The sequence below is a fragment of the Schistocerca serialis genome, chromosome 2 (assembly GCF_023864345.2).
Source record: "Schistocerca serialis cubense isolate TAMUIC-IGC-003099 chromosome 2, iqSchSeri2.2, whole genome shotgun sequence".
Classification (NCBI taxonomy): Eukaryota; Metazoa; Arthropoda; class Insecta; order Orthoptera; family Acrididae; genus Schistocerca; species Schistocerca serialis.
In genome coordinates this window covers 710849682-710866095 of record NC_064639.1, presented here as the reverse complement: position 1 = coordinate 710866095, position 16414 = coordinate 710849682, and the positions used below count along the sequence as shown (strand labels likewise).

The 16414-nt window shown below is 36.7% G+C and overlaps 1 protein-coding gene across 1 annotated transcript in view; it reads right to left on the bottom strand.

Moving 5' to 3' along the window:
- The window catches only part of LOC126456351 (formin-2-like), a 52845-nt gene extending 37126 nt beyond the window's left edge, over window positions 1-15719 (bottom strand). Inside the window, exons 1-5 of the mRNA XM_050092104.1 lie at window positions 15691-15719; window positions 14903-15126; window positions 13153-13364; window positions 5515-5569; window positions 693-1213 (exon numbers count right to left, since the gene is read on the bottom strand). Of these exons, the coding sequence (XP_049948061.1) occupies window positions 693-1213; window positions 5515-5569; window positions 13153-13364; window positions 14903-15126; window positions 15691-15719 (1041 nt within the window). The remainder of the gene's footprint in view (window positions 1-692; window positions 1214-5514; window positions 5570-13152; window positions 13365-14902; window positions 15127-15690) is intronic.
- Between the last annotated feature and the right edge of the window lie 695 nt (window positions 15720-16414).

Genomic DNA, 16414 nt, shown 5'->3' with positions numbered 1-16414 from the left:
CTTGTAACTAAAGCTGGCACAGTGTTCATTAAAGTACCATTTCTGACTAGTTCTTCAAGACAGCTCTAAATTCACCTTTGTGTCTCTTTGTCCACACTACAGCAATGTCTATCTAACCCTGGGGTCTGAGTGACTTACCCATACTTTTTAACCTTCCCCAACATATCTATTTCTCCACCATTATTAAAGACTTTGAATTCTGATGTGTAGCTAGTGTATTCATTTTATATTAATACATGTCTGTTGGCAGCACTAAACTTTTCAGTACTGAAGATATTTACTGGCCAGAATTCTGTCATACAAATTATTAGTTTCGTTGAGGAATTTTCCTTTGGAACATCTAACTAAACTTAAAAATTCTAAACAGCAAGTAACTTCCATTTGAAATATCTTCAAGTCTTTTGCAATAATTAATCTCTCCTGAAAGTTTACAGAATGAAAATGTTATGCCATCTTCAATATATCAAAGACGAATCCAAAGACTGAAAATTAATATTAATTAACGGAGAGAAGATCGCCCACACATGTTTTGGTATGTACCATTCAGGCATTCAAGAAATTCCACTTTATATGTAATGAAATAATGATAAAGAAAAATCTAACTTCAATAGTGAGTCATTAGGTAAAATAGAATCTCTTACAAAATTTGAAACTAAAACAGATTAAACAGTTTCACATTTCTTAATACTAACCTGAGGAGGAGGAGGTGGTGGGGGTGGAGGAGGTGGTGGGGGTGGAGCAGGTGCTCCACTTGACCCAGGAAGCGGAGGAGGTGGTGAGGGTGCAGTAGGTGCTGCACTTGATCCAGGAAGCGGAGATGGTGGGGGTGGAGCAGGTCCTGCACTTGATCCAGGAATCGGAGGTGGTGGGGGTGGAGCAGGTCCTGCACTTGATCCAGGAAGCGGAGCTGGTGGGGGTGGAGCAGGTCCTGCACTTGATCCAGGAAGCGGAGGTAGTGGGGGTGGAGCAGGTCCTGCACTTGATCCAGGAAGTGGAGGTGGTGGGGGTGGAGCAGGTCCTGCACTTGATCCAGGAAGCAGAGGTGGTGGGGGTGGAGCAGGTCCTGCACTTGATCCAGGAAGTGGAGGTGGTGGGGATGCAGCAGGTGCTGCACTGGATCCAGGAGGCAGAGGGGTTGGAGGCCGTTCCTCCTGTTGTTGTGGTGCTCTCTGATCCGTCTGTTGAGACTTGCTAGTCCTGCGAAGTGCAGCCCCTGGAAACAATTTACAAAACCTCAGATAAGTTTTGAGGAATTCCAAGATGGAATATTTCATGTCCTACACAGAATATAAATTGTAATTACAGCAAAAGGTAACCAGTATCTGCATACCAGTCTGCTGATATAAAATAAAATATGTTCTTCCTTCCTTGATATCTATGAATATGTGGCATATCTTTCACTGACATTCTTGTCCATCAATGAACAATAATGTGAGTAATGGAGGAGCAAAACATACAAGCCAGAAAGTAACTAGGTATTGTCACATGATATGGAGAAAGTCATGAGTGAGTAACTTGGACAATAACTGCCTACTACTGCTACAGCTTTCCTAGAAATATCAGTAACAAATATGTCACAATGAGGGTATGGCAACACCAGCACAAGGAACACTTCTGACCAGAGGACACACATGGCTGAGTGGAGTACCTGGGTAGACTCCAGAGAAGTCAATTTGGTTTAAAATCTTGTACTTTGTGGATATGCTGTATGTCATTTTATGAGAATAAAGCAGTATCTCAATATCAACATGTTGTCTCCAGAATTGGGATGACCCCTGCACCTAGTAGCGACCTGTGACAACCACATAACATGACAGGAGATGTTTCATTCCATATCTCAGTAATACACAGTAACAACGTAGCCGTCTTGCATCAGTTACACGAAATCACCAGCCCCTCAAGACTCCACTTTGAGGATTAATGTTAATGATGTACATCAGCAGTGTAATCAACATAATAATAGTTATCCAGTGCTCACATATGAACTGAATATGAGTAAAGGTGTTGCTTCTCAAAACAATGCAGGCTCTAGCACATCACAAAAATCACCACCGTCAAACAGTCTACTGTTGGACTTACCAGTTTGTGATTCAGCAAAACAAGTCAGGCTAAATATGAACAATAATGTGACTCCCACACTAACTGCATCAGCTGCATTGTAAACAGTATTAGGAAATATGACTGCCATATATAGGAGCATGCAGCACACTACACTTTACCAACAGGTTTACTGGATTTGCAAGTGTGCTGTGAGTGCCCCACAATACCTCATTGATTAACCATTTTGCATGCAGCATCAGTCCAGTCACAACCCAAATTGGCACCATTTGGACCAGAACAATTGGGACTTTGGGTTGCTTCAGCAGAATTTTTGTTTATTTCACTGAGAATATTGGATAATAACTCTCAATTTATGACATTAACTTGCCAATTAGCAGAACATGCTAATACTACCAGCAACGTCATCCTTTCTCTGCCTGAAAAAACAAATATGAAGTAGCCAAAACTGCCTTGCCCTAATGCCTGCCATAAACCACAGAATAACTACTGAAACAGGCAGTCTATGATTAACAGCTCACTGACAAGTCAATGTCCCAGCTATGGAACTGGTTACAGACAATACTTGGTCTGAACCTCATGCCAGATACTGCATTATGGACTCCATGAATTTTTAAATTTCTGCTGCAGCTACAACTTGCCATGATTGCTCATGAAGCAAAGTTGCTAGAGAAGGAACTCTGCTTGGCAGACAGATTGTTCACTGTGCTATAGCATAGACAATACATCAATGCTGAGGACAATAACATGTCATGCGGCACAGGATCTCAGTCAAATACCATGCACACTGAAGCACTCCAACACGCGATGAAAGTGCAGGACAGTGACATCACTGCCCTCAACCAGAATGCTGACCTATGCATCATGCACACCACTGCTCTCCTAGCTGGCAATGATGCACCAAGCAACTGAGCACCACCACTGCCTCAAGGTCACCTAATTGTTGGTTTTCATGCCTAGTTTGTCACCTGTCCATGTAACTGCCAGCTTCCTTGAAGGTACTGCAACCTTCCAAACTCCAAACACATGCTACAGTAGGTGTACCAGTCTGTGGTGGTAAGTCAAGACACCAATGCGAACAACACATGGGACAAACATCCTTTGCACCACTTCCACCATCAGGAGGAAGGCTCTATATATTTAATCAAAGCACATGTAAATACTTCCTTACCAATCCAGGATCAGGTATACCATAGTTTGGTCTGACATGTGCACCTAGACCTCATTGGTCCCTTTCTGGAATGAGAATGTCACAGATACTTATTACTTATTATTGACTAGTTGTTCATAGGGTGCAAATAAACACAAATAATTACATTACAGGTGAGTCAAAAGATTGTGTGTTCATTGACACTTGCATGGCCCAATTTAGATATGCAGGTGCCACCATGTACCTGCATCCCAATCTGAAATTTTTCATGCACTAGGCACTGAGTAACTGTGAATTTGTACTGTTACATGACGATACAAGCTGACCAGCTTTACAGCAACCCCACTCACTCCCATACAAAGTTTTAAAATATATTACTCATGCTTTTGAGATTTTGTTCAACAGAAAAGCAACAACACACTCTGTAGACCTGGAAAAAAATAGAAAATGATCCATGTGGTCATTTACCCCTTACATGCAGACAGCTAATTCAGACTCCCAGGAGCTAGTCATCATTAAACTTGACATCAGAGGCTTTGATCCAGAGAATATTTATGTGAAACCTTCTAGACAATCATCTGATAGTGGATGCCTGCTGTAACAATAGTGCAACAGGTAACAGACTGATAGCTCATCAAACCATACACACATGTCAATTACCTACAAATGTCGATTACTCTTCCATATATTGGCATCTGTTGACAGATCGCAAGCTCACTATTACTGAGGGAACCCCCAATGACAGCTACCACAAACTACGTCACAGACTTCTTCAGATCCCACTACCAATGCCTCACCCAACTGCCCAAGCCTTGTTGCCACCTGCCCTAATTGAATCTTGGTATAGTTTTCCCAGCCATCCTGCTCAACATCTGGCATGTATCATCTATGCAGCATGAGTGCTGTGGCCAGTACATGACTAGCAGTTGTCCAACTGTTTCCTCCTTTGCAGCCAGCCACAGCATGGTTGGTCTCTTTCATCACACCATGCTGACATCAAGAAATGGTCCAGCCATGTTCTGTTCAGCAGCTGGCCATAACATGCCTGATTGAGCACATCTGTGCATGAGCACTTGCACATTGACACACCCTGACATCCAATCCCTCCAGTGCTCTGCACTATGAGAGGAGGGGGGGGGGGGGAGCCTCACACCAGCACAGGTAATGCCTTTAACCAGAGGACACTGATGGCTCAGTGGCATATCTGCATGGACTCCAGATAAGTCAGTTTGGTTTACAACCTTGTACTGTGCAATATGAGCTGACCATTGAGTTGTGGGAATAAAGCAGCATCATAATAGTAATGAATCATCTCTGTTATTGGTACGATCCGTGCATCTAGATGGGAAAGCTACCAAAAGGGCATTGGAGATCAACTGTTTAGTGGTAGAGATTACTGACATGTAAGAAGTAATGATGGGTTCCCAGGTTTCAGTATTCTGACTAAAATTTTTCTCATTCTGAGCAATAAATAAGATAAATGCCAATGAGTTAGTGTCAGCAAGTGTCACTTTGTAATTGATGACCCTCATGAACAATAAGAATTTTAAGAGGAGCCAAGGTGCAGCAAAAGCTGAAATTACATGCCAACTCATATGCATCAGAAGCAAAATTTTCTATAGAAAACATTTTGAACAACTAGAGAGCCACAAAAAATATACATGTAAGTACAAAAGACTATCTTGACTTTCCAAATAACTACTCTTACTCATAGAGAAGAGGGGAGTTGTTATAACTCGTAATACAGGATAAGATAATACTCTGAATGACAAATGTAATTAAACTTAGGAAATAGTGCAAAATATTATAAACAGTAAAAATAGCTGTTTTGAATGTACATCTTCTAACACTCACTCAAAATTTTCAAAAAAGATACTCTTACAAAAAAGATGTGGCACAACAAATGGAAACTAAACAATAAGTCTCTGTAGGAAACAGCTTCTCATTTGGACGCACTGTGGCCGTCACTTATTATATTAGGAGAAACTGCACAGATGGATGCCCAGTCAAAGTATATCTCTCTTCCCTCCCCCAAAATGAAAATTTTGACATCAATTTTTATTACTTTCAGAAATGTTTTCTAAGATACTGTTTAGCTTCTTATATAACAACCACATTTTCTGAGGCTTCCTCTAATAAGCTGACTATTAGCATGAAATACCACTAGGAAATCTACTGCCTAAATGAGATAGTTCTGATTATATAGTAAGTGAAACTTGGTCCATTGTCAAAAATGGAAGTGTGCAGTTATAAAATAAATAAGTGTTTGAAATTAAACTCATGATATCTTCACCAAATATACTCACTGCTGATAAGTTCTTCGAATCCCCCTGACGCCTTGGGTGGTGATGTGGGAGTAATCTACAAAATAAGGAAGAAATATTTATTTAAAGAATTAGCAACCATGTGAATAACAAACTGCAGAACTGGAGTGCCAATGTGGCTGTATACCTGGTTTGAGTATGCTAAAGGGAGATAAGTTGCGATATAATTATTTCCAACAGGAAATAAAATTTAATGAGAATAGCAATAATTAAGCATTATAATTATTACACAAATACATAGAAATTAATACAAATGATTAAGAACTGTTAGATTTTAACTGCATCAATGGAAAATTCATGTTTTTATCACATTTCAGCCTATAAAATAAATCAGTTTCATTTTATGCTTTTAGGGAGACTGTGAGGATAATTATTTATAATAAACATCACATGCACTACTTTCATGAATTTTAAAATATTTTCTGATATAGAATGGCAAAATGGTAAGCTACAATTTGTAATTGTATATAGATCACCAATGGGAAATTTTGAAGCGTTTATGTTGCCACGAATTCCTTACAACGCTGTCAGACAGCAGCTAGCAGGTAACAGTCTGTCTGTGGGAAAATGATCTAGAAACTTTGTTAGGATCAAACAATTTGATTTCAGCAATTAACTTTCCAACATATGTCAATAAAGACAGCAGTATCCTAATTCATTATGTTTTCTTTGATGAAGCTGTATACCGAGTAACAAATGCTATCTCTGATTGTGATGTACTGTTAGGATAAATAAGATAGTGCCCCACAGGACAGATACTCCTCATTGGAAATCTTTTAGAATAATTAATGATTCCAGGACAAACATGTTGCTATAACCCCTTATATTACACCTGGATACATATTGCTGGCGTGGCTGCTGGCACTTTGCCATCAACATCCACATACGTCAGCCACTGGAGGCTGCTGGCAACTTGTGCACATGTCACAGCACATGCTAATAAACTCTTTCTTTGGTGGTCACACTATTAGTTGTTGTCTTATATTATGACATATTTTTAAGAAAAGTTTACAAGTGGTGATGTGCGATGAAATTTATAATGAACTAAACGTTCACAAAAAGATTGATGTATATCATGATATAAGCTAATCAGAAAGAACATTAAACACCTATGTAAAAACCATGGATTACAAAAATGATTAAAGTATCTTGTAAAAGGTGAAGGGGAACATATATGTTGGCAAGGACAGGTAAAGATCCTGCAGTAGCTGTGTTCTACAAAAACTACTAAAAATTACAAAGAAAAGTCAGTCAAAAATCAAGAAATGTACACATAAAATTAGAAACTTCTTATTCCAGCAACAGGCATAAGGAATATGGAATGTAGTAAAATGGAAGGGCTATAAATTATCATTAATAAATAGCAGATATGTCTAATAATCATGTCCTAAATGTAACAGAAAATACATGGATGAACAGCTCAAGAGAAGAAACAAGCAGTATGTTGAACAAGCACAAAATTCACTCATTTGGATGCTCACACACTACTTCTCCTTAAATTAGGAGAATTATACATTCTCTTATAAATAAAAGTTTGTCTAAATTTGATGGCAGTTCCAACAGAGTACTTAAGACTTTTACTACATAATAAGCAGTGTCTTTTTTGAAATACTTAATAATACATAATGCATCACTAACTCAAAGGATTTCTCCATAGAGACTGAAATATGTATTTGTTAAACCTCTTGGTATTAAAGGTGATAGGGGAGATGTCAGCAATTACCTACCTGTTTGTCTACTGACCCCATTTTCCAAAATTTTTGAGGTGATGAATATTTGAATAGTAGCCTCTTGAGAAACGATAATATTGTCACTAAATTTTATTTACATTTGGAAGCTGAGTTCTGAAATTTCCTTTAAGTCATAGCACATGGTCCAGAATTCTTTGCCTATTAGAAATTATAGATTGTAATATTTTATTGTTCATGTTGCATCTGCATAATCTTTCATTGACACTGTCCTTACTCATGTGAGTTGCGAAATTTAGAACATTTTAGCCAAGATAAACTGATGCTATCATCATCACTTACAAGCCTAAACTTAAATTGTGAACTTTTAGAAATTTTTGACAACATTAGGCCTATCCTTACTTGGGCTAACTAATTTTGTTGTGTAATTACATGAGAAATTCTTTAATTTTTGAGAATTTTTGGATGCTTACAAAAGCTTTCCTAGCTTATATGCTTGTAAACATTCACAGTAGTACAAACTGAATTCAGGTGCATTAAAAACAGGTAATTGCAAGTATGTTTACAAGTGATCATCTACACTTGTTTTCTTCAAAGACTAACATCTGTAGTTTCAAAGGTAATTTTGGCTGGTTTATCTAATTAAACTGATCTTGAGTACTTTTCAAAACCATTCCAGCAGTATTAAAGTTAATGCTGCCTAAAGCTAAAGCAGCAAGGAAATATGTTAACTTCACATTTCATGTTAAAAAATGACATTTATCTCAATTTTTTGCAAACAACAGATGTCCATCTTTGATAGTAAGCTATTTATTTTCATTCAATATAATCATATGGAGTATTGTTCTGTGGTAACACTTTGAGAAGTAAATAGTCCATTATCCGAAAATGCATTGTAAGAATAATATGAAGTGCTCACCCATGATCATCTTGTTGACATCTGTTTAAGGAATTAAGCATTTTGATTACCCCCTCACAGTACATTTATTCCCTCATGGAGTTTGTTGTAAATAAGAAACTGCAGCTCAAAAGGAACTATGTTGTACATAATTACAAGACTATAAGGAAAAGTGATATTCACTACTCCACATTAAGGTTGTCTTTAGCACAAAATGTGTGTAAAATTGTGTCACCAACAGTTTCAGTTGATAATGTAATGGTATATAATGTCTAAAGTGAAATTTGAAAGCAAACTGAAAAAGTTTCTCTTGACAACTCCAATACCATAGAAGGTATTTTGTAATGTATAAAGGATGGTGAGTAGTAATTGTTAGCTTACACCTCTACATGATTAATGCTACAAGAGATTCACATAACATGAAACTAAATAACTGTAGTACTGTCATCATAATGATATTGTATGTGTAACACATGAGAGAATCAGCAAAAATGTACAGTTAATAAACCATTTTCTGGTTATACAGCCAGACTGTAATCTAAACAGGTCATGTAACAGGTAGTCTATCAAGCCAGTATATTCAGAAATGACGAAATATTTCAGTACAACACTGTTTTCATTAAGATTTCTTTTAGACTTAACTTTCTTTTTGTTTCCAATTAAAGGTATTTCACTTATCAATACTTTTTTCTTTAGCTAACACAGTAACCTCAAAGTGAGTGCAGGAAAACTATTTTCCCTCTCAATCCAATGGGATCATACTCAAACACACTATTTGCTCTTGTGAAATCAGCTAGTATGATTGTTGGAAATGACAGACCTCAAAACAGTGTTCTAAATGTAGAGTAATGCCATGCTTTTTACACTGGTGTGCACACTTTTTACACTGGCATGCACTTTCAATGCTTTCCCCTCTTGAGTAGCACATAACACACCCTTTTATGACATTATTTTCTTCTCAGTTGGGAATGTGTGAACTGCAAAATGAGCCCATAGTTTTGCCTGAAGTCTCATTGTGGTGGTACTCATTGATGGTTGGCTCTGAACAAAGTACTCAGATAGACATGCACACTCTACCATTTGCTGAATCTGCTTTTTGTCATAACAAACTTCTCCCTTCATCATGCTGCTTGCTCACTAAGATCAGCAACTTCATGACACACATAGCCTGTACTTCATTTTAGAATACATTAAGAGCTGTCTATTGGCTAGAAATGGAACTCCACACATTCATATAATGAAGTATGTGTTTGCAACCTGAGCTTATCATATGATTTAAATGCCACAGCAACAGCTCTTCATTTTATGAGCTTGGGTTAATCTTACTTTCACAGTTGTATTTATGAGGAGACAGAATGCAATTTTTATCTTTTTAATAATAATGCAATAAACATCCTAGATAATAATAATTTCCAGTTTCACAGGTCTACCAATTAATCTTCTTTTGTTGTATCTATAGAGACTGGGAGGCAATAACACTGCGACAACAACAGTATCATTTTATGTAGGGTATTTTACAGACTGATTGAAATAATGGTTTTACAGTTTTAATCAGGCAAGTCTATTGAAATTTTACTAGTTTTGGAAAGGTGTTGTGAGATTTACAGGGTGGCAAGGGGGGGAAAAACTGCTCCAATATGGGTTTTCTGTATTTCATGATAATGCAGTACAGACAGTAACGAGGGCATTAGAGAATAATCCTAAATGAGTCCAAGTACCAGCAAATATTGCTCAAATGGTAGCCTGAAGAAATTCAGATTTAATAATAATGTCAGTTAGTTGAGCACAGGATGGAATTAAAAGATATTTGTGGAAAAACACTAACAAGAAGGCTGCATATTCATTCACACATATCTTCTGTTGAGCTGGTTTGTGCTTCCAGAGAAGGATGAGCACATTCTGTTCCATTGTTGATTTCTGAATGACATGGTGGTGGCACATTTGGAATCTTCAGTCAGTGTGTTTTAGGCAGATGACATAAGGAGCCTAGTTACATAAATTCAAAGAATCTGTGATATTATGAACCAGAACTTTCTGATTAGTAAGTTTGGTGCCCAGTGTGATATTTCTGGGGTATTTTTACTTCCACTATTATGTAAATTATATCAAAAAATATTTCTTTCGCAGGCCATTAATATACATTAACTACACATTTCATGGATTTATTCAATTATCATCTTCTACTTCTTTATCCGGATAAGGTAATCAAAGTGGCCCATGCTCAACAGCATTTATTTGTTATGTTTCTTTTTGTATGCACTTCAAACATTTTCATTATTTTTCAATGAGATTCTTTGCATTCTTCAGGCCAAAACACCATATCCTATTGCAGCTCCATTTCTGACATTTGTTACCTCATAACTGGCTATGTTGCATGAGTAAGCAGCTAAATTACACATAGTTTCCTGTAATCAGTGATTATTAATCAACATAGGTGTTTCCTTGAATAGACGATCTCTCCATTTGTATAGCAATGATAAAACTGTGTATAGTGGCTAAGTAGTCCACCAAATAGTAGAGTATTCTTCACAACACATTCAATCCCTCATTCACCTTAATAGCTACTACCAATATTCTTATAATTTGGATTATTCTTTACCATAATGTGTTTTCATTGTCTTAAGTATTTTTATATCATTTCACAAGTTTAAACAACAAAAAACATACATTTCACCTTTGTAATGAAAACTCTATAATTTCTGTAATCACCACTAAACATAAAAAACAGCAGAACTCAATTGCCAGTGGGATATTAGAATGTCTATTAATTTTTCTAGTGCAGTCAGCATAGATCTAAGTTTTGAGGCATAAATGAAAGCCATCACCACTTACCTTCAGGATTCAAAATGTGTAGTACTACTAGCAGACAAGTATAAAAGTTAAAAAGACACTCTACTTAGCTTTCAGAACTAAAAGTGTCTTCATTGAGGAGGTAAGAGGGTTATTTTGGGGAGCATAATACAAGTAGGGCACGTCAGTCAGACCTTGATATGACAGAGGCTCACCTGTGGTGATGAAGAGGGTAGTCACAGAAGAGGGAGGAGGCATCCACCTCAAGACCAAACACAACTTTGTGGTCTTGTTGGCACATGAGGCAGTTAAGATATTACATTAGCACAGCAGAGATGAATTTGAAATTATTACAATGACAACATGGGCTGTGGATAGGGCAGTTCAGCAACATAAGTGACTTGAAAATGTGAAGACTGGTAAGTGAGAGCAGTATTAATAGTAGTAAGAGAAGAAGATATTGCTTGCGAAGTTTATTTATGAATAAGATCTGTGAAACAACTGCAGTACAGGAAGGTTTTGGAGTGGTTGTGATTGTTGGGGTTGAGTGCTGCTGTGGTGGAGCAGACTACTCTGCTATGGATTCCTAGGCAGCAAGGCAGTGTGAAATTGTAGTGAAAGTGGTGACACCTGTGAAAGTATAGGTTATATTGCTTATTGGTAAATTTTATACAGGCTGAGTTTGAATGTGAGCACAGTTGAGGTTAAGGCTGGAATAGAGGGAGGTCTTGGATCAGATGAATTTCAGATGGGGATAGAAGTTATGTTGCTGCAAGAGTTATTCTTTGCTGCATGATCAAACCTCACATGTATCATTAGTAGATGTAATCCAAGCAAGGGTTCCCAGCTTCTGCACTTTGAGAAATGCCACTTCCACATGGCCAATGTTGTTATAGGATAGGAGGTTTCCACAGTAGTTTGTCAGTCTGATCTTCAAAAGTGAAGTATTTTGGTTAATGATGAAGTTGGTTAAAACAATACTTGAGACTGATTTAAACTTATGTTAAAGCCATTGTCAGATTTTTTGAGCCCCTATGGCTGGTGCTGGCAGATAAGTTTTTCACATGGTACGATCGTGGTATATCACTTGATAAACAGAGGAGCCATCAGCACCAGCCATAGGGAGGGGGGATGGGGGGGGAGGGAGAAGGGTGGCAAAAAAACTGAGGATGGCTTTAACAAAAGTCGAAACTGGTCATAATAAACAAATGTTATTGCAATCTTGACTATTGTTTTAACCAAAGTATAGCACCAGATCACTGTGCTCTACAGACAATGTTGCCCTAAATTTATGAATATTGAAGTTGCCTACAGAGACAACAACCAAGGTTGTACACACCTATTAAAATTCTTACTGCACTGTTCATATCTCTCTCTCTTTTTTTTTTTTTTTTTTTTTTTTTTTTTTTTTTTTTTTTTTACAATCTAATTTTACCTCTCAATGTATCTATATTATCTCTGGACAACAGCTGGTATAGTGTTTCAGAGTGCATCATGTCTGACTTACTCTCTCAGTCCATAGCACAGGTGAATCTCTTTCATCTTAACAGTTTGAGTGACTTCCTCTTCCTATGTAATGTTCTGCAACATATACATCCCATCTGTGCTAAGGGAACTATTAACTCTAATGTTTTCTGTGATTTCCCTTCATCGCTTCAGGCAAATGCTGGGATGGTTCCTTTGAAAGGGCACGGCCGACTTCCTTCCCTGATCCGATGAGACCGATGACCTCACTGTTTGGTCTCTTCCCCCAAACAACCCAACCCAACTCTGATGTTTAGGTAATATGTCTGCTGGAAAAACTGTGCATTTTATTTAGTTAAAGTAAGTACCAGCAATCAACTCTGACTCATAAATTATTAGTTTTCTTGATGGAATTTGCATTTGATACATATCAGCGACTTTTATAATTTTAAACTAACAGAATGTAGGTAATCTACCACTTCAGTTTTCTCTGCTGTAAGTTTGCCATATGAAAATGTTACACTATCCTGGAAAATTTTATTTTGGAAGCCAAAGATTACAAGCTGGAAGCCATTTACCAATGATAAGATGAATGCCCTCATATATTCTTCTTGTGGGTATCAAGCAAACACCTGAGAACTGTTACTTCACATATCACATATCATGAATTCATTATTCATAAAAATTAAATTTCAAGGGAATTACAATAAACTATATCAAATCCCATATAAACCATGAGATTGATGCAATTCACATAGTTTCACACTTGTTAATACAAACCTGTGTTGTTGGAGCTTGAGCTTCAGTTGGTTGCCCACCACCTGGTGGTAGCGGGGGTGCAATAGGTGGTGCATCAGCTGATGAAGAGGTTTGCACTTGTTCTTGTGGTGCGGGCGGTTGTGGCAGTGCAACAGGTGGTGCATCAACTGATGTAGACAATTGCGCTTCTCCTGCTGATGACAATTGCCGACCAGTTTTTTTAAGTTTGAACTCTGGAAAACATTAATGTAACCTTGAGTATAATTTATGGTTGACCAGGATGGAAAATGTCATGATTTACACATCATGTAAAATTTAAACACAGTAAGAGACTACCAGCATACCCATCTCCTAATAAAAAAATGTTTTATATATATTTCAATGCAATAGTACTCTCCATGAACAAGTGTATGAGAAGCAAAGGAGCAAAGTGCACAGGTAAACATTTAAATCAGGCAGGCTTTTGTCACATGATAGGGTAAACATTGTGTGTGGGTAGCTTTGATGACTGCTACAGCTTCCCTATATGTATCACTCAGACATGATGTACAATTTGGTCATTGCTCTATGAATTATCTACTTGGTATTTGAATTTACTTTGATGTGAGTAAAGTTCCCCAAGATCACAATTTGTGTCGTTTGAGATTTTTCCTTATTTTGAACACTAAATATGACAGACACCCTTTTCTCACAGTGTCACTAACTGTCACTTTACAATTGAGGAAACTCACTAATAATGATAAGTTTTTAAGAATATTGGAGCAAGGTGTGACATAATTTAAAATTATGAATAATCTAGCCTATATATCACAAGCAAAATTCACCAGAGAAAACATTTTGACTATTGTTACTCGTAATAACTAGGTAACCACATAAAATATCTCACTTAACAAAAATTACACTTCCAATTCATTCTCATACACATCAAACATACTTTCGGGTACTGTATAAAACAGTAAGTGATCTAAAATTACAAGGCATGGCATCTGCTGCACTTTGTAATAAGTACACACAAAAGTACGAAAGGTTATCTTAACTTTCAGAACTGCTTCATCTTCCTCAGACAGAAATGTAGGGAATGTTAAATTGTTAAAACTTAAAACAGAACAATATAGTACTCCAAACAAGAATAGCGAACAAAACTAGCAAAAAGCCAAAAATATTATAGATAAGAAAATTTAGTTTTTCTGAATATACCTCATCTTTTTAAAGCCTATACCAAAAATATTCAGATTTATACAATAGAGGAAATTGACAGTAAGACACTTCAGAAAACAGTTTCACATTTTGACCTCATAGAGCCATGAGCAACTATATTAGCAGAACAAAAACCTCTCTTCTCCAGAAACTGAACAATCGGAAACGCAGTAAACTGGTACCAACATCCCCCCCCCCACACACACACACATACACAAAATAATGATTAAAAAAAGAAAAAAATCATCATTTTGTATGAGAGTTATAACTTTTTTAAAGATTACATTTATTCCTTTATACAATAACCACATTTTATATATGTCCTCTTACAAGCTGATTATCTGCATCTACATCTACATCCATACTCCGCAAGCCACCTGATGGTGTGTGGCAGATTATCAACATAAAGTACATGCTACATGTACACAAATAAACATCAGGCTATGTGATGAGATACAAAGGTTCAAGCAGCAGGCAAATTATGGTACAAAGTCACCTATGAGGGTGTGCAGTTATCAGATACACAAAAGAGTTTAAAATTAGACTCATTACATCTGTCAGAAAATATACTCACGGCCGGATTTAATTTGATCCACAGGATTTGTTGCTTCGATACGTGGAGCTCTTGGTGCTTGTGTCTTGGATGGTAATGTTGAAATAAACAATGAGATTAGAAAAGGGTATATTTTTAAAGAAATAAAAATTATCTGAATGATAAACTCTAGAACTGTGCTACTAATAATGCTGCATATCTGGTATCTATATACTAAAGGAACATAAGTTGTGACATAATTCTTTCTATTTGGAGATAAAATTTAGTGATAATAACACTGAAATGTGCAATAATCCCTACACTGGTTACACAAATTAATAAAAAATTTTAATATTTGTTAGGTTTTCTTAAATGCGTCAGTGAATAATTCATATCTCTATTTTATTGCAGCCTATAAAAGAAATCATCACCTGAAGCTATGAGGATAATTATTTGTAATAAACACACACACACACAAAAAGCAAGTATTCTAATAAAAAATAACTAAATTCACAAGAAAACTAAATAAAGAAGGATGTATGTACAATGATAGAACCATTTTGCTGTCCCTCGCAACACTACAATTAGCATATGGAAACAGTTATGTTCCACATGAGTTAATTTCTATAAATGTACTGTTAGTATACAAATTTCTGAGCATGCAGCCAGGCTATTAGCCTATGCTAGACTTGTGACTATTGGTCTATGAATCCATACCATTCAGAAATGATGAAAGACTACATTGCAACACTATTTTCATTGAGATAATTTACACATTCCAATTTATTTTGCAGTTTACTTTATGTTACTTCTAATTAGTGGTACTTTACTCTCCAGTACTTATTTGTTCAGTTAACATATTAGCTTCAAACTGTGGGAAAACTGTTTTCCACTTTTATTCTTCCTTTCACAGTTACATTTACAAGGACATGGAGAGTAATTTTTGTCTTTTTGTAAATAATACAAGATATGTCTTGCTGATAATAATTAGTAGTTTCACTGCTCTCATGATTACTCTTCTTCTGTAGGAACTGTTGAGATTGGGGGTCAAGAAACCCTACATACTACACTGACAATAGTGACAATTTACTGAGTGCTTGGGGGCATTTCACACACTGATTCCACTCACAGCTTTTCTTTTTTCAGCAATTTGAGTATTTTGAGAAATTTTTTGTGCATGGTAAGATTCACACGGTGACTAAAGTAAAACTGTTCCAAAACCTGTGAGCCACATTATCTGAAAATGTAATCTAAACTGTAAATAGAGCATTAAAAAACTACTGTGAATCAGTCTGGACGTAATAATACATTTCTTAAATGAAAGTTATTCTTCTGATATTGAGACAAACTCACAACACGGGTTAGCTGCGCACTAGTAGGTATTCATAAATATTTGTATTAACAGTAAGATGGGCTTGCATATTCATCCATATATATGTCCTATTGAGCAAGAGTAAATGCTTCCAGAGAAGCCTGAGCATGTTCAGTCCTGTTGCTGATTTCTGAATGAATTGTTGGTGGCACATCTGGAACCATCAGTCAGTTAATTCTTCA